At 41.7% G+C, this 25,047-nt stretch overlaps 1 protein-coding gene across 2 annotated transcripts in view; it reads right to left on the bottom strand.

Annotated features, from left to right (window-relative positions):
* PPM1H (protein phosphatase, Mg2+/Mn2+ dependent 1H) overlaps positions 1 to 25,047 on the bottom strand; it is a 92,925-nt gene that overhangs the window by 38,159 nt on the left and 29,719 nt on the right. Inside the window, exons 1-4 of one of the 2 annotated variants that reach the window (XM_083699315.1) lie at positions 19,933 to 20,036; positions 19,195 to 19,363; positions 10,851 to 11,195; positions 2,265 to 2,377 (exon numbers count right to left, since the gene is read on the bottom strand). In XM_083699315.1, the coding sequence (XP_083555441.1) occupies positions 2,265 to 2,377; positions 10,851 to 11,195; positions 19,195 to 19,363; positions 19,933 to 19,955 (650 nt within the window). In that variant the 5' untranslated portion in view covers positions 19,956 to 20,036. Of the gene's footprint in view, positions 1 to 2,264; positions 2,378 to 10,850; positions 11,196 to 19,194; positions 19,364 to 19,932; positions 20,037 to 25,047 lie in introns of those variants that run through there. The other variant, XM_083699314.1, reaches the window with a different exon arrangement.

Here is a 25,047-nt window from a genome sequence, read left to right as displayed (position 1 = left end):
AGATGGGGTCAATTCCTCTACACACACACACACACACACACACACACACACAACACACACACACACACAGAGAGAGAGAGAGAGAGAGAGAGAGAGAGAGAGAGCGCTTCTCTGTTTGTTTACATGTCCAATAGCATAACCATATATTAAAATAAACAGAGTTTCTTTGTATGAACCAGTCATAAGTAAGGACAACTTTTTTGTTCCATGCGTTTGTTAGGGAAAACCTTCATGGGAGATTATTATTCTTTTGTTTCTTCACTGGAGTGCTAAACCAGAAGAGTGGACAGTTTAGTGTTGGCAGGTGCAAAGCAAGGGCAGAATTGGTAGGAGGGATGGAATGAAGCCAGTGTCTAATCATAGTAGCCTCCAGTTATTTTTATTCCCCCCCACACACACTTTCAATACCTCAAAAGATGCAGTGGACAGAGACAAGCCCAGATAAGCAAATGAGTATGCAAGCCAGCAAACAGTTTGCTGGGCTAGGACATACCTGTCAAGCAATGCAAGCAATGCTGAAAATCAATTTGTTCTGAATTCAAGCATGAGCAGCTTGCAAATCAGCTACCCAGTTGTCTAGGGATGCGAAGGGATCCTGTATGCTTACTCTACAAACAGAATCCTCCTAGAATACATTTCAATGGTGGGAGGTAAAGTAGTGATGACATTTGCTGTGTGTCATCTAAATTCCCGGATGCCCCCTGAAACTGGTTATCTTCCCTGGCACTTAAAACACATCCACTCACCAAGCAAGCATCCTTGTTTTGGAAGTTACACAGGGTGCGCAAGCAAAAGCAGTGATACCATATCATAGCTCCTGCTATGTGAAAAGTACTCCTGCTATGTGAAAAGAGTTGCATTCCTCCATGATCCTGCTCCACTACCCTGGGGATCTGCAAGCCCCCTCTCCAATCACCATGTGAGCTGCTGTGACATCACAGCACTCTCAAAAAACATTCTGCCTATTGAAGGAAAAGATCCACAAACTGAATAAATGGGCCAATATGTGAGGCTGAGGCAAGAGGAAATAATGGTGCAAGGAGGCAGATAAGTAAAATATTCAAAGGAGAAGTAGCTAATTAGAAAAAGGCAAGAGGGGCTGAATTGTGTATTGATCCAAAACGACAAATTTCTGGCTACAGATGCGTAACAGCTATTACAGCAGAGCTGTAAATTCTTTACTGTAACAGCAAGAGTTTAGTCTAGAGCTTATAATGCACATGCATTACAGTGGTCCCTCGGGTTACAGATGCTTCAGGTTACAGACTCCGCTAACCTGGAAGTAGTACCTTGGGTTAAGAACTTTACCTCAGGATGAGAACAGAAATCGTGCGGCGGCGTGGCAGCAGCAGGAGGCCCCATTAGCTAAAGTGGTGCTTCAGGTTAAGAACACTTTCAGGTTAAGAACAGACCTCCGGAACGAATTAAGTACTTAACCAGAGGTACCACTGTACAGTGCATTGTACCTAGCACTGTAAGGCACTGCTGAAACATTAACAGGACAGTAAACAGCAATGCTGTAGTAGGGGAAGAAAGGCTGAGAGAACATTGCTGAGGTTGGTGCCTGCATTTCTTTATGCAATTTCCGAATGACAGAAAATCCATGCTTTGACCTTGATATCAACCCCTTTGAAAAAGAACACACTGGAAAGTACTCTCCTCCACCCATCTCAGGAAAGGAGACGTTTGCCAAGAACACACAGTAAGACACTTTGGATAAGATTCAGGTATAGATTGTGACTGTATAAACCAGTTGCCTTTATATGTCAAAAGCCAAGAATGAGCTAAGACCATCTAATGTGTGAATAAAAAAGGGTCATATTAGCTCTTCATCAGGTTAAAAAGAAGCCACCTCGTTTTTTGGAATGTATCCTGGATTGTACAACAGGACACTTGCTTTCCATTTGAGAAAAACCTTCCTGTCCTCCACCCTTGCAGCAGGAAAAATCTCATCTAGATTTGCTGTATTCCAGGACTCCTGACAACAATGCACTTTTGATAGTTTGGACACCAGTGCACTTGAGAGATGATGGGTTAGATATTTTAACATTCACCACACAGGACTGAGTCATAATGTTAGCTTCCAGCAGGTTAGTAGCTGCTGCTTACTGAGAGGAGAGTTCAGTTCTGCTCAGGAGCTGCTTGCTGTGTTCCCATAGGTATTTGGTTGACCACTGTGAGAACAGGATGCCAGGCTAGATAGGCCTGTCATTCTTTTCTTACATGTTCTTAACTTACCAAGAAACGTGAAGAATTGTGCCTACCTGCTATCGCCAGCGTTTGCCACATAGAGCTTTCCTAGCAAACACACCACAATGAGGGCCGTACAGCCGCCAGATATATTGTACACAGCCCTTTCTCGCTCTATCTGCAAGTCCTGAGGAATAAAAGAGAGAACCTGTCAGAATTTAACACATAGAACCACATACTGTCTTTCTTTTCCCAGTGAGCGGTAACGCCGTCTGAAGCATAGTTATACTGAAAAGCAGACAATGCTGGGTTTTCTATTTCAGGCGCTTCAGAAAAATCAAAGAAGTTATGACAAATGTTTGATACATAGCAGAGGAGACCAGAGACTGAGGAAGGCAGTGAGAAGCTGACAGGGAAAAGGCGGAGGAGTACAAGAAAGATACAGAGCTAAGCAGCAATTACCTCATGGACAGAACAAAAGGAAAGCCCAGTCTGCATGTGTAGCAGAATGGAAGCAGGGGAGTGGGCTGCATTAATTCAGAGTGCAAGTCAGGGATGTCATTTTTCAATGGCATGTTAAAAATAATTCCTTGCAAGGAAAAAGATAGCAGATCAGTACCCTAGGTTCCCAATCCACTCCTTGATGTAATAGATTTCCGCTAGTGAGGGTGATTATTATTTTATTATTATTATTATTACTACTACTACTATTAGAGATTGCCCATCCAGTTTTGCCACCTGAGGCAAAATGGGAAGGTGGCCGCCCACATGTGCCATCTGCCTACCCCCGCTGCCCCTGTTGAAGTCTCACTTATTGGGGTCACGGGGCTTCTGGGTTCTGGCAAGATCTTGAAAGAACCCTGTGAGATCTCACTGGAAGCGGCTGCTTCTCCTCACTTCTCCTCCAATGGCAGCAGGGAGGGGGCACATGCAGAGACAACCCTTAGATCCCACCACCTGAGGCAGCTGCCTCAGTCTGCCTCATGGACACAGCCCAGCTCTGTTATCACAACTTCTATACTGGGGAACATCTAAGAATGCAATTCCCTCTTCCTGTAGACGGAAGTGGTATGGTCTATTCTACTACCTCATTCTGGAGCCATGTGTATAACCACACACACTTGTTTTAGGCAAGTAAGAAACCACAGCAGGAAAACCAATAGCAAGAAGAACCATTTTGAAACTTGGTAAAGCTGCAAGCCTAATCATGTCAACTCAGGAGTAAGTCCTATAAATTCAATGGGGCTTACACCTGGGTAACTGAGTTTAGGATTGCAGCCTTATGCACAGGAAGGTATAATAAAGGAACAACAAAGAAACAGACACATTCAAGCCAAATCACATTCTCACACTCTAGGTTTCCTAAACTTGGGTCTCTGGCTGTTTTTTGACTACAGTTCCCATCATCTCCACATTTAAGCCTTACATTTACTGCTTCAAGAAAGTCACTAGAATATTCAGATCTCTGCACAACATACCAACCACTTCCATGGTATTGTCTTTAGAGCATGAAGTACTCTGTGGATGTTGGGTCATCCACAATTAAGAGGCAGCCTGGAGGCAACACAATTAATGCTTATATAACAAAAGGCATTGCTTGGGAGCCTGAGCACCCTCTCACCCTGCCATGTTGCCAACCAAAAGAGTCTCTCAGCAGCTGTTCTTTACATTTCAGACAAATTATCCACAGTACCTTGCTGTTTATATAATAAAAACTGTATTTCAACACAGTTAAAATTCACCTTCTATCTAGTTTGGCCCCCAAAGCCAGTCATTCCTACCCTGAGTTTAGAAACGACGATAATTCCCCATGAAGTATGAAATAAAAATTTAACTGCACAATGGGTGGACTTCTGAAAGGCACACCTCACCACAAGGGCAACGATTTGCTGTTATTATCTTATTCTCTCTGTTTATATAGATAGCTCCACCATAACAGGAGGAGCCCTCTGGGCAGCTCAGAATACACACACACACACACACACAGAGTTTTTTTTAAAAAAAACACACCTGAAACACAAAATTTCAAACTCAATTGGTCAAATGCTGACCAACAAATGGTCACACATAATACAACTGGAAAGCATAACTTAAGCTTTCATGACCAGAGGTGTGTTTAAACGTTTTCAACCATTACACACACTGCAGAAAGGGTTGGGAATGAAGCGGCAAAATGGACTGTACCATTTTAGGCTGCAGGCAGAGATTTGCTTTTAAAAAATGTTACTTATGCAAAAAAAAAAAAAAACCTCCTGGAAAGCTGACTAGCCAGACTTCAGAAGGAGTTTGAAAACTTTGTCCCTTTTATACTTGATTCCCCACTCCCCACCGCTGAAGGGAGTTGCTTGGGGTTTTTTTAACTGTGAGGGGGCACTTTAAAACAGTATCTGCCACGTGCAGGGAATCACTTCTGAATTTTATCCTCTCATTTTGCTAAAAACTCAATACCAGCTCTGAGCTACTTCCAAGCAGGAGCATCCAACATGGTGTTCTCAAGGCAACATAAGTTATAATATCCATCATCTCCAGTGAGAATGACCAATGGTGAGGTTATAACAGGAATTAAAGTCCGTGTCCGAAGGGCACCAGGTTGCGAACCTATGTTGCCCATTAACAAACTTGTATAATGTACCGTACTTTTCCATCTATAAGACTAGGGTTTTTTTACATGAAAAGAATGTTTTAGAATTGGGGTCGTCTTATACACGGGTAGTGCTAAGTGTATTTTCTTAATTTTGAGTCCCCAAAAATAGGGGGCGTCTTATACACGGGAACATGTTATACACAGAAAAATACTGTACATGTGCCAAATGTGCATATCCAGCCATTTTGCTTATTTTCTTTTTTCTTTTTTACAAAAAACTTGTTAAGATAGCTGAGGGAACAGAATGCATAACATTAGCAGGAGTATCAATACTGAATGGCTGCCAAAAGAGCCGAGTTGTGTACACATAGCACATTGCCAAATGGGAGACAAATACATTCCCTCACAAAGAAGATCGCACTTGCAGTCCTTTTTGCAAGCCCCCCCAAAATACAGTAAAATCTATTCATTTCGTTTTTCCATACCCTGGGGTGGGAGGGCCTGAAGCAGGCCGTTTGTCATTATAACGTGGACTACATCCCTGGAGCATTCACAAGACTGGATCAAAATGCGCACAAACAAACCAACAGCATTGCTTTCCACATATTAAAAACAGCCAATTTGTTTAGCAATTGCCATTTAACGTTATTAATTATAAGACTAGTCTTCTCACAGGAGGAAAGGCTGGCTAGTGGTTTGTTCCCTGGCCCTTAGCTACATATTCCCCTTTCAGGTCATGTCTTGCCCCAGAAGGGCATCCCCACTCCCCTTATGGAAAATAAACATATTGAGGGCAACACACCGTAACAAACAGTAGCCATGACAACTAGCAATAAGACACACAATTCGTATTGACAACCAAGCCCCACAATCATGCTTTCAGATCCAGCAGGCACCAGCTTAAGTAGAGCAATAGGAAAGTTATTTTGCACGTGAGAAAGTTAAGAGGACTGCTTGGCAGGACTTGGCAGCAAGCACTCCCCAAGTGGGCTGAAGCAGGGTATATGGATTGTGATGCTAATAGCATCTGTCACAAATAAGATTCTGTGCAGTTCAGCACTGAGGCCTCAATCCCATTTGCTCTACGAATTTCTGTGATGGTTTTGTGACAGGCACAAGCTGGAGCAAGATGTAAACTGCCCAATGAGGCCACCTACTGGCTCACGTGTGAACTGCACTTCAGGCTCCTCCAGACAACCTATTTATTCAGTATTCATAGTGTTTGATGAACACAGAGATATAAAAGCCCAAAGCCCTCAAAAGCTAGTGGAGTTGTTCATATCACAAACGCACCAAGTTTATCTCCCCACCGCTTTAATATTTTTTTTGTACATTTTGTTGAATTCAGCGTGGAGAGGCATTCTGGAGGTGAGTCAAATGGTTTATTATTATTAGCCGAATTTATTTTTAATACTTTTAAAAATAAATAAATAAAAGCACACACATTTGAACATGACCTACAAGGAAATACTGCTGCATGCGGTTTTGTTCCTGTGCATGCTTAAAGTCATCAAAAGTTGTTAACTCTGATAAATGGCAATACGCAAACTGGGTATAATAATTATTTTTTCTAGTTGTATGTGCATTTACATCTAATCGCTTCAAAACTCACCAGTGTTACAATAAGATGCAAATAGGATTTGCTGCACCTCTATAAAGAGGTGGTTCTAGTGAAGATCAAATCCCCTGCACATTGATACGCAAAATAAATCAAGAAATTCGGTGTGGCAATGCAGTAGCGTGCTAAGAGGTGCCAGTTCCAATCCTTGACATCTCCTACAAAGTAGGGCCACGAAAGACCCCTCTCTGAAACCCTAGAGAGCTGCTTCTAGTCGGTGTAGGCAATGCTTATTCAGAAAGAAGCAGGTTCCTATATCCAAATCTGATTAAAATCAGTACACAGCATCCATTTGCGAAGCAAGGACCATAGCTCAGTAGAAGAGCATTTGCTCTGGATGCAGAAGGTCCCGGGTTCAAACCCCCCACACACACACACACATCTCCAAGAAGGCTGGGAGTGAGAGCCCTGGGGAGCTGCTGGGTAGACAATACTGAGCTAGATGGGCAATGGCCCGACTCAGTATATAAAGGCAGCTTCCTGTGTTCCTATAAATCCTGCGTGCTTTATTCTGAACTCAGGAGACCAAGTGAAGTTTTGTTTACCCTTTGAGGGGCAGTGTAATGGACGGGAGGTAGGAGATTAGTGCAGCAGGGGCAGAGTGGTGGGTCGTCAGGAAGCTCCCTAAATAATGGAGCTTTTTACATTTACTGGCCCTAATCCAGCTCTAAAGGACCCCTGACCATTAAGTCCAGTCATGGCTGACTCTGGGGTTGCGGCGCTCATCTCGCTTTACAGGCCGAGGGAGCCAGCGTACAGCTTCCGGGTCATGCGGCCAGCATGACTAAGCCACTTCCGGCGAACCAGAGCAGCGCACAGAAACGCCATTTACCTTCCCGCTGGAGTGGTACCTATTTATCTGCTTGCACTTTGACGTGCTTTCGAACTGCTAGGTTGGCAGGAGCAGGGACCGAGCAACGTGAGCTCACCCCATCGCAGGGATTCAAACCGCCGACCTTCTGATTGGCAAGTCCTAGGCTCTGTGGTTTAACCCACAGCGCCACCCGCATCCCAATCCAGCTCTATCTGTGCATAAACAAAATGTGATCGTAAGACAAACTGCCTAAAAAACATGGATGAGAGCACATATCCAAATGCACACAGGACCACACATCCAATGGAAAGCAATGAGACCAAATGCTTCAGACTGAGATTGGAACTACGGGCAACAATCCAGCAAGGAAGAGATGCGCGTCAGCCCAATTCACACCCGTGTGAGCCTGGCTTTCCCAAGAGAATCGCCTTAGTTGGGTCTGGGCAGGGTGGACCCAAAGAAACACAGGTAGAACTCTGCTCGTAAGACAAGCTTTCCCACATCCCTCCTCTTCAACTGCAGCCCTTGGGGACCTCCAAGATGCCAGTTCTGAGCATGGAGTGCAAGGAGAGTGACAGAAGACCGCACATGTCAGGGGCTCAAGAGCAGAAGCACAGGGAAGGGAGGAGATGGAGAGCAAAGGGGAGGAATCCGAGGGGAGCGTAGGAGAAGATGACAGTGGCCCGAGATATTCCATGAGCCTCTCCAGCGAATCGGAAGATTCACAGAAGGGGGCGCCGGTGGCCAGGGCAAGGGGGTTCCCAAGGGGGACACTCCAGAAGCAAGGGGCCAGCGAGGACTCCCAGAGCAGCAGTTGGAAATCAGGACCAGCTTCCCCACCAGAGCATAGTGGGGGGGAAGAGTCCCAGGTATCGGGGCCAGCGTATCCCCCACCAGGGAGAGAAGATGAGTCAGGGCTGACCACACCTCCATCGGAGAGTCAGGCAACGGAGGGGAGGTCAGGTCCAGCCAGCATCCCGGAAGAGGGAAGCAGTGACAGAAGCAGTGTAACGGTCAGGAGGAAGGTCACTGGGTTGGCGCGAGAGACAAGTTCAAATGTACAGGAGCGCGGGACAGCAGAGAATGAGGATTGGGAACCAGGTCCTAAAGCCCGTCGGAGGCAGGGGGAGGAGTCAGGCGACTCAGCGTCGGAAGAGTCCAGAAAGGGGAATGCCCCGGCGGGCAGGAGGACCCAGAGGAGGAGAGAGCAGCGGAAGAGGTGGAGCATGGCTAGGATCTTAAACTGGTGTCAGGGGGGAGGAGATTCAGATGGGACTTCGACGGTCTAGGGTTTAAGATGTAGAGCTGCGCGTTGCGGCTTTGAAATGGAAACTGAACTTCAATAAAGACTTTTGTACATAACGACGATCTGGCGTTGGTCCTCTGTGAGCTGGGACCTTGGGGCAGCTCTGACAGCACACATCAATGTGTGCAGAAGAAGGCAATGTCAATCATGGGGCCAACTTGCATGGGTGGTAAAGTCCCTTTCTACTTGTGGCGTTTGCCCATTCTTTGGGGATACGTTTGTATTGGGGGAGAGAAAGGATTAATAGGTTGACCAATAAGAAAGCACAGGGGTGGAGCCTACCTGATTTTGAGGCTCAGCCAAGAGGTTTTGACAGTTAATTCAGTTGGTTCTTTGGCGGGGGGGAGATAGAGGAGTCAGAGTGAGTCAGAGACCAAGACTGAGAGGGAATAGAGTGACAGCATTTCGAATATATTTTAAAACTTGTTTGTGTTTGAAATAAACTTTAATCTTCATTGATAACTTTACCTGATTGAGACACAGTACTTCACTGGGGGGCCCTGGGTTTTTCCCCACAAAATTGGTGGCAGCAGAAGAATATAGTAGTGTTGTACAGGTCAATAGTCCGTGAAACAAACGGCAAACTACTCAAGCAAGCTACCTCTGGATCAAACCTGTGGATTTCTCACATACAACTGTATGGACTGGAAACTGCCCATTTTAAAAATGGCATCAGATCCTCAAGATTTTGCACCTGCTTTGCAAATTCCTGTAGGTGTGAATGCAAGAAAACCTAAAATGTAAAGCTAGCATTTTTACCAAGGGGCTTCCAAGTATTAACTTATTTTTTATATTCATCTGATGAAACCAAGCTCTCTTTTTTTTAACATAGTTCAGTAATATTCTGGTTTTCATGCTTAATTGTCAATCAATATGAATGTTTTAAACAACTTTTAATTTTATCTTGCTAATTCATGCTTCTGCCCTCAATTATTTTTCAACCCCAATTATTTTTAAACAACAGGGTCTCTCTACGGCCTCTGAAGCAGTATCAAAGAAGGGAAAACCACAAAAGATGTAACCTATGGAGATGATCAGAACAGTAATTATCAAGCAATTTAATGATTTAGTTACTGAGAACAATTTAATTATTAGCAGCCAGTGGACACAAAGGAGGAAAAATTCTGCAAAGTCTGTAAGTACAAAGAAAGGGCTGTTTTTTTCTCCACCATAACACATGTGATCAATACGACTTGCAAATGCAATCTCAGAATCTGATTAGTCTCCATAATTCTTCCTAAATTAATGTTAACACGTTTAATCAGACCTCAATTCATTCCCTATATTTCCAAAGTTCAAGGGTGACTGTGAATTTAACAGCAGGTTTGGGGAAACCTGAAGGTTTTCAGAAATAAAAATTTAAAAATAAAATAAAAAACCACCCTATTAGAAAGACACCCAAAAACAGTCTTATGAGGACTGAGAATCCTCAGTGGCTACAGAATGCCAACTGATTGTTAGGGCCAGAGGAGATAGAAACAACAAATTAGATGGCACAGAATGGAGTGTCCTAGAAGGGGAATGGTTGGCTGACGGGAACATGGCAACATTTTGTCATAGCTTCCATGTGTAAAATAAAATTTCTAGCTTCTCACACAAATACATTCCAAGACAAAACAGAGACAGAAAGAGCAAGAGGGAAAGAAGGAACAGGGTTGCAAATGTACTCCAAACCATGGTTTATGGAGAAACCATGGTTTGCAATGGTACACGATGTAACATGGTTAACATAGGAAGGGGGGGAAGTGGTCTATAAAGGAGAGATAGGGTACAGGAACAGTAGTTCACAAAACTAGTTTTGGAGTACAAATCATGATTTTATGAAGTCAGTGTTACATTCGCACTGGGGAAGATGATGCAATGTATCAGATACTGGCTATAAACTCTGGTTATATTCTGTCATCAACTTAGAGCTCTCCAGGTGAAGTCTACTATAGGCCCAGAAAAGAAAAACAGGTCTAGGTTAACTGAGTCAGGGCACAGATTCGGGGGTGCAATAGTTGCCACATGGATCATAACAGTCGCCTAACTCTAAACCAATGTTCTGTGCCCTCTTTTAGGCTGCAACTTGGAAGCTCTCACTGGTGACACGGCACAAACCGTGTGCCCACAATTACTCATATTAGGACCGTTACGCAGGTTTCTAGTGGAGATTCATTTTGCCAGTAAAAGCCCAATAATACCATTAAGAAGACTGGCATTTATTTATTTTTAGCAGACAAACTTATTAAATGTGCTGACGTCGGCATGTCAATTCCCCCTCCCCCCCAGCTGTACCCAAAAAAACAGAGAAGGATCCTACCATTAGACTACTAAGCATAGCAGAAGAGACACCTACCATTTCCCTGAAAGCTGTCTCAATAGCCCCCATAATGAGGCACTCGTGAGATATCTTCTTCTCCGTAAAGAAGCGAGTTGGAGGGGTGCCGGGTGATCCCGGGGCGCCAACACTCCCCCTTAAGGAGGCTGCTCTAGTTAGAGTTCGGGTGTTAGCAGCCATGCTTTCTGGCTCCTCCCCCAGGCAGGTCGGGGGAGGGACGGCCGAGTTCTTCAGGATGTCCACAATCTCCTGCAGCTGCTCTGCAATATGATGCTGAAGCAGCTTTGATGCTACAACAGCCGCCCCAGATCCAGCGTGCCCATCAAATAACGACCAGTAGTGGAAAGATACGCCGTCCGATTCCTGTGTATTATTAAAAAACAAAACATAAATGAATGGGGTTTCAAGAGTGGCTCCAGTTATGAACAAACTCATTTCCCAATGTCAATTCCAAGGATGGCTCAATCATAGATAAACAGATGCATTTCCTAATTTCAAATCATGAAATTTTCAGAGAGAGAGAAAGAGAGGTATTTGTCTCCACCTGCCAACTACGGAAAGCATACCAAAGGGTCAGGTTTTAGATACTCAGCCTTGATTCGTTGAAAATAACTAGCAACCGCTAGCCTCGTTTTCATTACCACCATGCTGCCTATAAATACCCTATTGTGAAAGGGAAAATAAATCCCAATCTTCAGCTATATTTTAACATACATAATAAAAGGTAAAGGGACCCCTGACCATCAGGTCCAGTCGTGACCGACTCTGGCGTTGTGGCGCTCATCTCGCTTTATTGGCCGAGGGAGCCGGCGTACAGCCAATAAAGGGGTCATGTGGCCAGCATGACTAAACCGCTTCTGGCGAACCAGAGCAGCATATGGAAACGCCGTTTACCTTCCCGCTGGAGTGGTACCTATTTATCTACTTGCACTTTGATGTGCTTTCAAACTGCTAGGTTGGCAGGAGCAGGGATCAAGCAACGGGAGCTCACCCTGTCGTGGGGATTCGAACCGCCGACCTTCTGATCGGCAAGTCCTAGGCTCTGTGGTTTAACCCACAGCGCCACCCACGTCCCTAACATACATAATATTTTAACATATATAATCATGTATATTTTAACATACGTAATCATGTATGTTAGCAGAAAAGCATGTTCTGTTTTAAAAGCTGGTCATTTATAGTCATTTAGTTCCCTTTGTATTTCATCCGAGACAGGACACCGAGCAATACTAACCAGTTTTACTGTGGTTCTGCCGATAGAAAACCTGTAAATCTGCTACCAAGTAGTTTTAAAAAATAATTAAGCAACACCTTTGTGTTAGTCAAAGGAGACTATGGGGTTGCAGCGCTCAACTCGCTTTCAGGCCAAGGGAGCCAGCATTTGTTCATAGACAGCTTCTGGGTCATGTGGCAACCATGACTAAACCACTACTGGCGCAACGGAACACCGTGACGGAAGCCAGAGCACACGGAAATGCTGTTTACCTTCCCACCACAGTGGTATCTATTTATCTACTTGCACTGGTGTGCTTTCGAACTGCTAGGCTGGCAGGAGCTGGGACAGAGCGACAGGAGCTCACCCCATTGTGCGGAATCAAACCGCCAACCTTCTGATTGGCAAGTCCTAGGCTCTGTGGTTTAGACCACAGCGCCACCCGCATCCCTGCTAACTGGCAGGTCTACTTAGAACTAAACCCCAATGAGGTCAATGAGACTCACTCCCAGTGCATACTGGGTCAACAAGACTCACACCCTGCATGCAGGGTTTTATTTTCTGAGCATAGTTCTATATATGGATAAACACTCACTGCGTGCATCTGACCAAGTATCCCCTGGCCTGTGACAATTCATTGCACAATTTTATTTTACAATTAGATTCATACACTGCTTTTCCACCCAAAGCCCTCAAAGGAGGTTATGGCCAAAAATAAAAACACAAGCCTCATTTTATAAAACAAGATTGGAGTAACCCAAGACAAAACAAGATCAATCAGATATTTGATAACTATGCATAAACATTTAGATTATTAGCAGCAAAAAAAAACAAACAGTAAAACCCAAAATTTGAAGTTTGGCTGAACGAAGAGAATTAACAATACGGGGTGTGTGTGTCATAATTAAGAAAAAAGCACGTCACAGTACTTAAAATTGCCAGTACATTTCCAAGCTACTAGATTTTTCCCCCCAAAAAATATTTGTGAGGCTGTCTGCTAGTTGATGTCACGCTGGGAGACTTCTCCTAAGTGCTTGCAACCCTCAGGTTTTCATCCATTTGCTTTAATAAGTTTTGAGAGATGCAACAATATCTCAGCAAGAAACGCAGAGTGAAATGTCTCACTTCTGTGCTACTACACATTAATGTGGCACACAAAGAAGGCCAGCTTCAGATTCCTTTAAAAAGGCAGCCCAGTGAAATGGGCTAGCTTCTGGAACAAGACTGCCCTCTAGCAGCAAGCGTTTCGCAGCAATCATATTTTAAAGCTAATCTCTTCTGAAACACTGAAGCTCAATAAACTCAGGCTATGTATTTCAAAGCATGTTATCATCTATACATATATTAAATTCTTAACCGGTTTTAAAATGAGGCACCCAGAGAACTGGGAAATGAACCATGGAACAGCAAAGGTACAGATAACATTTGTAAGGTAGTTACCTAAGTTAGACTATTGAATCTTATTTGAGGACAAGACGTTCCTTCAAAAAATCGACAATGCATAGAAACAGGTGTGTGAGCAAGATTTTCTGGGTTTAAAGCAGAAGAGGGCACAGATTTGCATATGATTTGTATTCTAGGCAAAATTGTGTTCTCATTAGCGAGTGAGATAAAGGGTCTAAAAGAAATGAGGCTACACAAATGTACTAAGATGTCTGACAGGTCAGCAAATTAAAACTTTTCCGTAACTGTATTTCTATACTAGAAATGACTTAACCTGTTGAATCTTTGCCTGTCAAAGAACTTTCAGGCACAAGAGCCCTGCTCTGCACCAGTGCTACCCCTAAGCCATGCAAAGCCAGTTGTTGTTTTTTACTGCATTTTCCTTTTTTAAAAAAAAGCCAAGAGACTAGAGTATAGCAACACCAGACTACACTTCAGGGTTGTCGTACACTCCTCTCTCAGTCCTCCCACCCTGAATCCACCTGCCACTGTATAACAAAATTGGGCTATTTTGTTTTTTGTTTGTTTTTTTTTTTATTTTAAAAAAATATTTATTTATACAACAAGAAAAAACAAGAAAACACACACACACACAAAAACCACAAGTATCAAATTACACACAAATTACAAAAATAACCATAGACGCATAATTTTCTTGACAAACAATAAAACATCTATTGGTCTTAACACTAAAGACCCAACTTCCCGTCTATTCCATATTTCAAGTTCAAATTACTTATTGCCAATACACCTTTTTTTTATAATTAAACTTATTCTCAATAAATCTAATTTCTTCTCTCTACCTAGCAACTATTACTGAAGTTCCTCGAATGCTGCAACAGAATTTAAACTACTATATTTATTTTTCAGATATTCTTTGAAAACCTCCCATTTAGAAACAAATTCCTGTTTGGATTTATTCTTTATTTTTTCTGATAAACCATCTAATTCGGCATATTCTGTCAGCTTTTGGATCCAATCTTGTATAGAGGGGATTTCATTACTCTTCCATTTTGCTGCGATCAAAACTCTTGCTGCCGCCGTCGCATATAAAAAGATACCCTTCCTCTTTTGTGGAATATCCAAATCTGTTATTCCCAGGAGGTAGGCCTCTGGTTTTTTATTGAATGAGATCTTTAGCATTTTTTGCAGTTCTGCGTGTATACTCTCCCAGAATACCTGTATTTTCCTACATGTCCACCACATATGGTAGAATGTTCCTGAGTCTCCGCATCTCCAACAATTGCTTGACACATTTTTATACATTTTTGAGAGTTTCCATGGTGTTATATACCATTGATGTTGCATTTTTTGAAAGTTCTCTCTAATCGTGTAACAATTTGTGAATTTCCAATTGATCTTCCATAAATTTTCCCATTGGGCCATGGTTATTGAATGGCCAAAATCCTGAGACCACCTCACCATTGCCACTGTTACCTCCTCCTCCTTGACTGTCCAGTCAAGGAGGAGTCGGTAAGTTTTGGAAAGAGTTTTTCTTTTAGAATTTACAAGATCAGATTCGAATCGGGAAGTTTCTACTGAGAACCCCTTTTGTTTGTCAGATTTAAATTTTTCAAATAACTGATGGTATTGGAACCAGTCTGAAATGTGTTCTCCTATTTCCTCAAATTTTTTTAATTTTATTTGGTTATTTTCATTTTTTAGAAGTATTTTATATGTTGGCCAGCTTTCCTGAGTATTTTTCCGTTTTACTGCTATGGCTTCTACTGGAGAAGTCCACCACGGGACTTTAGGCTCCATCAGGTTTTTATATTTTTCCCATACAGCAAAGAGTGACTTTCTTATTATATGGTTGGTAAAATTTTTATGAATTTTCGCTTTTCCATATATTAGGTAGGCGTGCCATCCCCAACGGTTGTCAAAACCTTCCAGGTCCAGGAGGTCCGGATCCTGCAATGTGCACCAATCTTTTAACCAGGTGAAACAGGCTGCCTCATAATAAAGTTTTAGGTCGGGTAGGGAAAAGCCTCCTCTCTCTTTTATGTCTATTAAGATCAGGTGTTTAATCCTGGGTTTCTTCCCTTCCCACAAAAATTTGGAAATTTCTCTTTGCCATATCTTGAGACAACCTGCTTCACCGAGTATCGGAATCATTTGAAATAAAAAGATTAATTTTGGAAGCACATTCATCTTTATAATGGAAATCCTACCGAGAAATGTTAATTTTAGTTTACTCCAGGTTACCAAGTTTTTTCTAATCTCTAGCCAAGTTTTGGTGTAATTATCCTGAAATAAGTTTATGTTCTTGGGGGTGATCCAAATACCCAAGTATTTCGCTTTGGAAGAGATTTTCAAGCCCAATATTTTTTCTAAGTCGTCCTTTTCTTCTGCGGTTACATTTTTAACAAGCATTTTTGTTTTTGTAATATTCAGCTTAAAGCCTGCCACTTCTCCAAATTCTTTAATCAGTTCCAGCACTCTTTTCAGACTTTCTTTAGGGTTTTCAGTCATAACGAGTAGATCGTCCGCGAAAGCTTTAATTTTATATGTTTTGTTTCCCAGAGTGATGCCTTTAACAAGCTGATCCCTTCTTATCTGATTGTTCAATACTTCCATCACCAATATAAATATCAGTGGAGACAGTGGGCAGACCTGTCTGGTTCCCTTGTTTATTTTGCACTCCTCAGTAATTCTTCCGTTGATGATCAATTTTGCATATTGTTCTGAGTAGATGGCATTTATTCCTTTACAAATATTTTCTCCCAGTCCGATTTCTTCCATTAATTTTTTCATAAACTTCCAGGACACGTTATCAAAAGCTTTTTCAGCGTCTACCAACATAATAGCTGCTGGTTTATCAATTTTAATATCCAAATATTCTAATACATTAATCACACATCTAATATTGGATTGCATAAATCGTCCGGGAAGAAATCCGGTTTGATCTTTATGAATTATCTCTTTCAGCACCATTTTTAATCTATTTGCAAGAATGTCTGCAAATATCTTGTAATCGTTATTTAGCAGTGCAATGGGTCTGTAATTGGCCATGTTTGAGGCTTCTGTTCCTTGTTTATGGATAAGAGTAATAAAGCTGTCCTTCCAGGTTTTCGGAAGTTTTCCATTTGCCAGAATATTATTCATTAGGTCTTTCATGGGAAGAAATAATGCTTGTTCTAACTTTTTATAGTAATTAGCTGGAAGACCATCTGGGCCCGGTGTCTTTCCTAATTTTGATCTCTGTATAGCTTGTTGCACCTCCATAGCTGTTATTGGTGAGTTCAAAATGTCAGTTTTTTTCCTTAGGTATTATTGGTAGTTTATTTTTGCCCAGATAATCAATTATTTTTTCCAGAGTCTCTGGACCTTCATTATATAGATTTCCGAAAAAACTAGCAAAGTTTTTACTAATTTCCTTAGGTTCTTGAATCCATTTGTCTTCAATTTTAATTTTATTGATAATTCTATCTTCTTTTTTCTTCTTTAATTGCCAGGCCAGAAGTTTACCAGGTTTATTTGCGAACTCAAAGTTTCTATGTCTCAACCATTTTATCTTCCATTCTATCTCTTCATTTATTATCATGGAGAATTGCGTCTGTAAGATTTTTATACTTTGCTTAATTGGTTCATCATCTGGTTTTTGGAAAAGGATCCTTTCCTTTTTTCTAATTTCCTCCCAGATCTCCATTTTCTTCTTCTCCTTTATTTTCCTTTGGAATGCGTTTTGTTGTATAAAGAAGCCTCTTATGACGGCTTTACCCGCGTCCCAAACTGTCTCTAGATCTACTCCTTGATTTAAATTAAACTTAAAATATTCTTCTAAGATTTGCTTGGCCTTCTGTACAATTTTTTCATCATTTAGCATACTCTCATTAAGTTGCCACCTTTTAACCTTTTCTTCTTTTCCTTTAAAGTTAACCCAGACTGCGCTGTGGTCAGAAATTGTCCTTGGGTGGATTTCTGCTTTTGTAATATTATTTAATAAATCCTTTGTTGTCCAGATCGCGTCGATTCGTCCCGCCGATTTATGTGGCTCTGAGTAATGTGTAAATTCTTTCTCTGTTGGGTTCTTAAACCTCCAAGCGTCGAACAAATTCAGGAGTTCTATTAATTGGAAAAATGTAGTTGGGAGTTTGTTCTGCCTCTTTTCTTTCTTCTTTATTGTCCTGTCCATGTTTGGATTGACTACTCCATTAAAATCTCCTAATAGTATAATTTTTTCCCCTATATATTCTATGACTTTTTCTTCCAGGAATTGATAGAATTCGGATTTTGGGCTATTTTGGAGGGGTGACATAGCCCATGCTCACTCTCTGCTGCAATGTCCCCCTGAAATATGGATATACTAAAATGGGCTGGACGTGTGTGGTAATTCTTTTTATGTTTGCATACTCAAAAGAGGGGGAAATCACATTTCTGAATGAAATTAAATCAGTTAGAAAGAGCACACAGACTCCTGTGTTTGCAGCTAACTTGTGGTTTTGGGTGGGCACAGCTAAACTAAAATCTTGAATTCCTTGGTTGTTTTCTCTGGGCAACAGCCACTTCTTTACCAAAGAGAAACAATCATCAGCTTCAAAATGAATCAGCAAGTCCTTGTTGTTTAGATAAAGGACTTCCTGGTTAAGGCCATTTTGTTCATCTTTCCTGGCACACCTGCGGTTCTAGAATTTCTCTACAGCACTCAGCAATCACAGCTGTGACTTTACTCTCATTTTCTAAAAGCACTGAAAGGCTGGACCAGGTTCATTTAACCCATTTTGCTTTATTGTCTCTATTTCTACAAGGGCTAGAGACTTTCATTTCTCAAAAGGTTTTTTTTGGGGGGGGCAAGCTCAGAGTCTTCTCCCTCTTGTTGGCCCCAGGTCAACTGGCGTTTTTAGGGAAAGGGAGAAGCTGCGTCTGTCTCTGGCTGCATCAGGAGCAGAAGCTGCAGAGCTGTAGCCAACTTGCTCACCCTGACGAGTAGATGCTCTACAACCAATGGACTTAAATGAGCATGTCCATTAAACTAAATGGGTCTTAGTTGGATACCATACGTAATTTTGAATGTCACTGCTCCATACATGCTAAGGTGAATCATGGAGGCGAACAGCAGCTTCTGCTCCCAGCTAATGAGCCTGACAACCTGGGCATCCTAAGCAGAGCTTCGCCCTCTGCAAAGAAAACAGCAGCCACCATGACCAGCTGTAATCACCTAACCCTTATTTATCATACTAAGTTTCAAACCATAGCTCTGGAGAAGCTCTAAGTACAGGACAAGGTTGCCAGGTTGCCACATAAGAAGAGCTCTGCCAAAGGCTTATCTGAGCCCCACATGCCATTCTCAGAGGGGTGAACCAGAGGCTGATGTGGACTTCAGAGATAGGAATGAGTGCAATAGCAAGTCCCGCCGATTGTCTTCTCCCTGGATTTTTCTGATCCTCTTTTAAAGCCGTCCAAGTTGGTGGCCATCGTGAGCTGAAGCAATCATTGGAAGAATTTCAGGGGCTGAACCCAGAGCTTATAAGTCAATCCACATTTTCAACACAATTGTTCTTAGGGGTGCAAAACAAGCTGAGCGATCAAAGACAGCACCAGAAGCTGGAAAGAATGGGAGCTATTGCCCATTCTATCCACAACTGCCATGCTTACACACATGTGTTTTACTAGAGAGCATTGTAGCATAGACTACTTGCACAAGGATTCTGCAAGTGAAGCAACCATCTCACTGTGGACAGATTAAAGAAGGAAGCGGCAACTTACTGAATTCTCTTTCAGCTGCAGTCCTTCCCCATTTGGCAACGAAGACCTCCGTTTAGTAGAGGAGTTTTTGTTTGGTGTGGAATTAGTTCCTCCTGCTTTCTTCTTGACTGAAAGTACTTCACAACTGGCCTGGTCTTCATTGTGTGTACTTTTACCTGCATTGATCACCCTAATAAATAAACAAAATAGAAATAAGCAGCGTAAGAAGTTGTTTTTAAAAACAATAACATGTGTTTGTGTTTATTTGGTGAATTTGTACACCACCCTTCAATAATATGCACACAGAGAAAGAATACAAACAAAATTTTAAAAATACAACATTCAGATTCAATTCACTTCACTTGGAATAAGCCAGATGTCTACTCTGGCCTGAGCAAGGGCTGCTGAGAATAAAGCCAGAAAATGCAGTCTACGATTCTGTAATTCTCCACAATCATTTCTGGACTTGGAGGGAATCACACTGTTGGGACACTTCTGAAGGAACAGGAAGCTCAGAGCACAAAATCCATGTCGGATAAAATTAATGGTTCATCTACCACAGAAGTCTGCCCATCAACAACATCTGTTTCATGGATGCTTAAATGAGGACACAATGGTGGAACCCATTCCCTGCTTTTAATCCTGAACATATGGTAGATAAGAACTGTTTATCTCGGAAAACTGAGGCTGCATTTTGGCTACCATGGCTAGCAGAACCCAAAATTCCTATTCATGTATTCATCTAATCTACTTATTTACAGGGATTTCTGCCATACACCCATCCACTGTGATGAAAAAAGCTACTGGCAGCTACAAGTGCAGTACAAGATTATTTCTTATCCCCCCCCCCTTCCTGTGTCCAATGTGACTCAATATGGAAAAGGCTTGATCCCAACATTTTGCCCACACTGTGAAATGCAATGGCACCACAAAATACAATAGGGCAAGGCTTGCCAGGGAACTCCAAGGTGGCATGGTGAAGTCTTTCAAACTCAGGAATTTCCTGGGCTCATTGTTTGTGACATTTTGGTTGGTCCCAATAAAGACGTTGCCTGCTGCAGCTTTTATAAAGTTTTCTAGGGATGGGTCCTCGATTGTGTTATCCAAGTATACATGGCGAGAGGGAAAATCTCAATCATTCATGCTGTCATAATTCATATTTTGGACACCATGGCAGTTATTTCAATCTATATCTCCTGAGGTGCCTGAAAAGTAAATAGTCATGCTGTTTCTGAAAGCCATGATGATGTTACTTTGAGATCTCAGAATGGCTAAATTATTTTACAATAATGTAACATGCAAAACGGGCCTCGTGGCACCATTTCCAGACATTCTATGAATGAGATGGGTTTTTCTTGACTATGTTGAAAAATAAGCCTTACCCCAACCTTCAACTACAACTCCCAACAGCCCCAGACACAAGAGTCAGGGATGCTGGGAGTTGTCTTCTGAAACATCTTGTGGGCACCAAGTTGTTAAAAGCTTCTTCAGATCAAGCCTACACAGCATATAAGCCGCCAAGCTGAACATACGCCCCCTTGCCTCGCATTTCACCCCACTAGAGACTAAGAACTCTCTTGTTTTTTGCTGCCTGCCTGTGATAACAGAAATAGGGAGACCACAGTAGATAACCAACAACCCGCATTTGGCTTGGTGGGGCTCTCTGTGCAGAGCTGCTTTGGACAAGATTTTAAATAAAGGTTTCTGCAGTGCTGTAAATGCCAGCGGCAAACACCTGGGAGAAAGTGTTATGAAACAACACAGTAAAATAAAGAAAAGGGAGACAAGAGGAACACTCATATACTGGGGATAATCCATCCATCTCAATACATCATGAAAACTGTATCTGAGAGTGGTGAGGTGCCAGGAGCAAGAAACTAAAAATTTATCCATCATCAACCTATACCCTGGTTTTCCTCCCAAAGATGCCCAAGACAAGTACCCATCTAGAACACAAAAGAAACTCAAATCAGTTCAAGAAGTTACAGATAGAGCAGCAGACAAAACTGTCAGCTGGAATAAACAGGTCTTTTAAAAAGGCACCCAAAAACCATTGCAAATCTGACTGTAGCTACAAAAAGGCTCTCTCCCACATGTCAAACATACCTCCGATACCAGTGGGACACAACATGGAGCTTGCTCAACCTGATCTCAAGCTGAAGTTCACAGAAGGAGGGGAAAGAGAGATTTAGGCATTCTGGCCCCAGACTGTATGCAGTCCAGACACCCAGGGCCGGCCCTTGGGACAAATGGGTCTCAACAGTCAGCGATAAGAAGGCTGACTGTTCTGTTTTATTACCTCCCTTAATCATAAGAAAACCTGATGCATCCAAATGCTTGCTTTTAGCATTGGTCATTCAGATAGTCAACCCTTTCTTCCCAAGCTATCAAAATCATGCAAATTGTGACACCTTTGTACCTAGGTAGAATGTGGAGGTGTCAATTCACACCCAATGGGTGGAGACAAGCTAAGCTGGGCTGTTATGTTACAAACAAACAAAATATTTAAGTGTGGGACTGCACATGCAACCAAGATGCAAGTAGACAAATGAGATGAACCATTAACTTTTTCATTAATTTTCTCTTTTACGTTTTCCAAATAAGGCCTTTCAGATGGGACCTGTATGAAAGGTAGTTTCCTGCTCGCCCTCTACTCCAGGCAGACATGTTAAGACATTCTTCAATCTGCCCTATTACCTTATTCTCCTCCCTCTCTAAAACTGTCCCCCATATTTACAGAAAAATCGCATGTAGGTCTCCTTGGAGACAGTTTCAATTTTGAATCAATGTTATTAAACATTTTCAAGATACAATACCATAAAAAAACCAAGCAAAGCTATTATCTAAAGAGAGAAAAATAATAAAAAGGAAAAGAAAAGAGGAATAGAAAAAAAGAAACACACCCACACAAACACAAAATGTTATATTCTATCAGCCTTATATCTTAATCTACAATACACAATCAGAGCCCCACGTCTTCCCGGCTCCCTGGGACTTATCATACTTATATTATTTAATATTAATTTTAAAAAACTATATAGGTGATAGTTTCTATTGACTTCATGGTACTTACTCCCAAAGTAGTGCATATACAACCGCAACCTAAATATCACAATAATATAAAATCCCACTGAAGGCATACATTTTTACCCTGGCCTGGAACATTTGTGCCGTGTGCTTTCAGGACCCCCATCCTATTTCGGTGATTGTAATTTGTTTTAGCTGTTTTGAATACTGTATGTTAAATTGCTATAACTCACCCTGCTGGTGGAGGGGGATTAATAATAATTATTAATAATAATAGCAAGGTGGCAATCTGCAGACTTGGGGTCTCCCAGGGTTCCAGGAAAACAAGATAAATGGCTTATATAAAATTATTTCAAGCTTTTAAAATTCTCCTTCACATTTAATATGAGTGGAAAGTTTAAACTCTGAGAGTTTGGCAGTGGTGGCGCTAATCCATTTTGATACAGCTGTCAACTTAAATTAGCACACAGCTATTCACGTGACTGGAACCAGTTCACATATGACCACAGAGGATTTGTTCCTTTCTCAGTACTCACTCAATGCAACATATATATAGCACGAAATAATGTCATCCGTTTATCAGAAAACTACTGCGGCAAAATCAGACTTCGTGTGAAGTTCTCGCCTACATACGCATGTTTGCTTGGAACCTGATTCTAATGGTGAGAAGTTGTGGGGAGAAGTTTTAGCAAAGGAAATATATTTTTTGCTTTTGCAATTAAAATTGGGCAGCTTTTGTCTTATTACGAGACAGACATGAGGACTCAGAAGTGGGATTCTTCTTATGTTCATTACACTCAATAAGGAAAAAGAATATATTATTAATAAAAATAATTAACTAATTAACTAATTAATTAAATCTGTATAGAGTGGTACCTCTGGTTACGTACTTAATTCGTTCCGGAGGTCCGTTCTTAACCTGAAACTCTTCTTAACCTGAAGCACCACTTTAGCTAATGGGGCCTTCCACTGCGGCCGCCACACAATTTCTGTTCTCATCCTGAAGCAAAGTTCTTAACCCAAGGCACTATTTCTGGTTTAGCGGAGTCTGTAACCTGAAGCGTTTGTAACCTGAAGCATATGTAACCCGAGGTACCACTGTACTGCCCTATACGCATAAGTCTCAGGATGGTTCACAACAGAAAACTGCAGTATACAAAGCACAATATATATAATAATTATAATATTAAAAATAAAAACACAAAAGACATAATAAAAAACAAAGACAGTAAAGCGTGGCTTTTCACTCAGCAAGATAACTCCTCCACATTGTGAGTCATCCTCTAGAAAACTCCCATATGTCTTTTCGCTGTGATTCTTGCACTTCTTGCATGTGTAGAGGATGCTATCAAAATCATCCCAAATGAAGTAAACTTCAGAGACTCAGTGAAGTTTCTCTCAAAAGGAAAGGCAAACTTTAAAAGGCCCCAAATATTTATCTGGCTCAGGTAAAAATCTGAGCCAGAGAAGAACTGCCAGTTTTACTTTCCTTTCATGACAAAAATATCCAGGATAAATCCAGCAAGAGGTCACTAATGGAATGAAGAAGAGTTAATTCTTTGCAAACTATCTATTACATACACCACCAGTTCCTATTAAAGCACTGCTGGCATTTATGTGCATGCATCCAGGTCCCGCAAGAGCTCCCTACTGGAGAATTGAGACTAAGCATATTTTGTCAAGGTCACTGTGGTTCAATAACCTTTCCCTTTCCTCCAGTCAGATATACATCTTTATATGCCTACAAGCATGAGATGAACTACACTTACTAATAATGATATCATACAGTTTGGCAAATTAGGTTTCGCTATGCTTATTACATCAATTTATAGATGCTAGACAGCGGCTATTACAATTTAGCCACTAATCTCCCCACAAGTTCTAGCATGAAGATGATAAACTATTTAGAAGGAATCTGCTCGGAAGGCAAATGTTAGCTTCCAATTAACATTTTCAAACCACCACAACATGATAATTATATCCCTGAGATATTTATGCTTCATGGATCTGTAGCATACATCGTGCCCTAGTTATATTGTCAGAAGACTGATTTAGAGGCAAATTAAAAACAAAACAAAACCAAGCGCATTAAGAGCGGCTAACAAATCCATAAACCTTTTCAACAGGCTTTCCCAATCACAATACAGTGCATTATAGCAATGCTAAGATGTGATGGCATAGCCGCAATGCACTGTATGTAACAGAAAGAAGCAGTGCAAATTTCCTTGCTTCGCTGGTTTTTGCAATCCTGTACCATGTGGCTACAAGAGGCAGTAGCTCTGTCACAGTGACAACATCCACATTGTGGAACATAAGCCATTCAGCCCCATCTATATAAATAGTAAGAAAACGGTAAGCACCCAGAATAAATCAGAAAAATGGGAAGGAGGAAAATCTCAAGATGCTGGATATGGTTTTATTTATAAGCAAGCCCAATGTGTCAATTTACGCAATCTAAAATGTGTTGGGCTTGTTTATAAATAAAACCAAATCCACATCTTGAGATTTCCCCCCTTCCTTTTTCCTTTTTCTCTCTCCTTCCATTTGGAACAAAAGCAATCCATGCATCCTGCAACATGAGCAATGTTGGGGGCCCTTTGCGTAAACTACCACCTGGTGGACCTCCTTGACCTGAAAGGAACAGGACATGGAAGCCAAGACATCTCCTATGCTGCATCTACTTGGGCACTCCTTACAAAGTAAGAATGGTCACTTCTGTTATGGCAGCCAGCCCTCAGGCAGGCTTGGGGCACTAGCAAATGTCCAATTATGCCATCCTTGGGAACCAATCTTGAACAAGATCATTATGCCCTAGGATAACCTAGGATATCAAAGCAAAGCCACATG

The sequence above is a fragment of the Podarcis gaigeae genome (genome assembly GCF_964106915.1).
Source record: "Podarcis gaigeae genome assembly, chromosome: 10".
Taxonomy (NCBI): Eukaryota; Metazoa; Chordata; class Lepidosauria; order Squamata; family Lacertidae; genus Podarcis; species Podarcis gaigeae.
The sequence above is the reverse complement of the archived record's forward strand: the minus strand, read 5'-3'. Positions and strand labels throughout refer to the sequence as shown.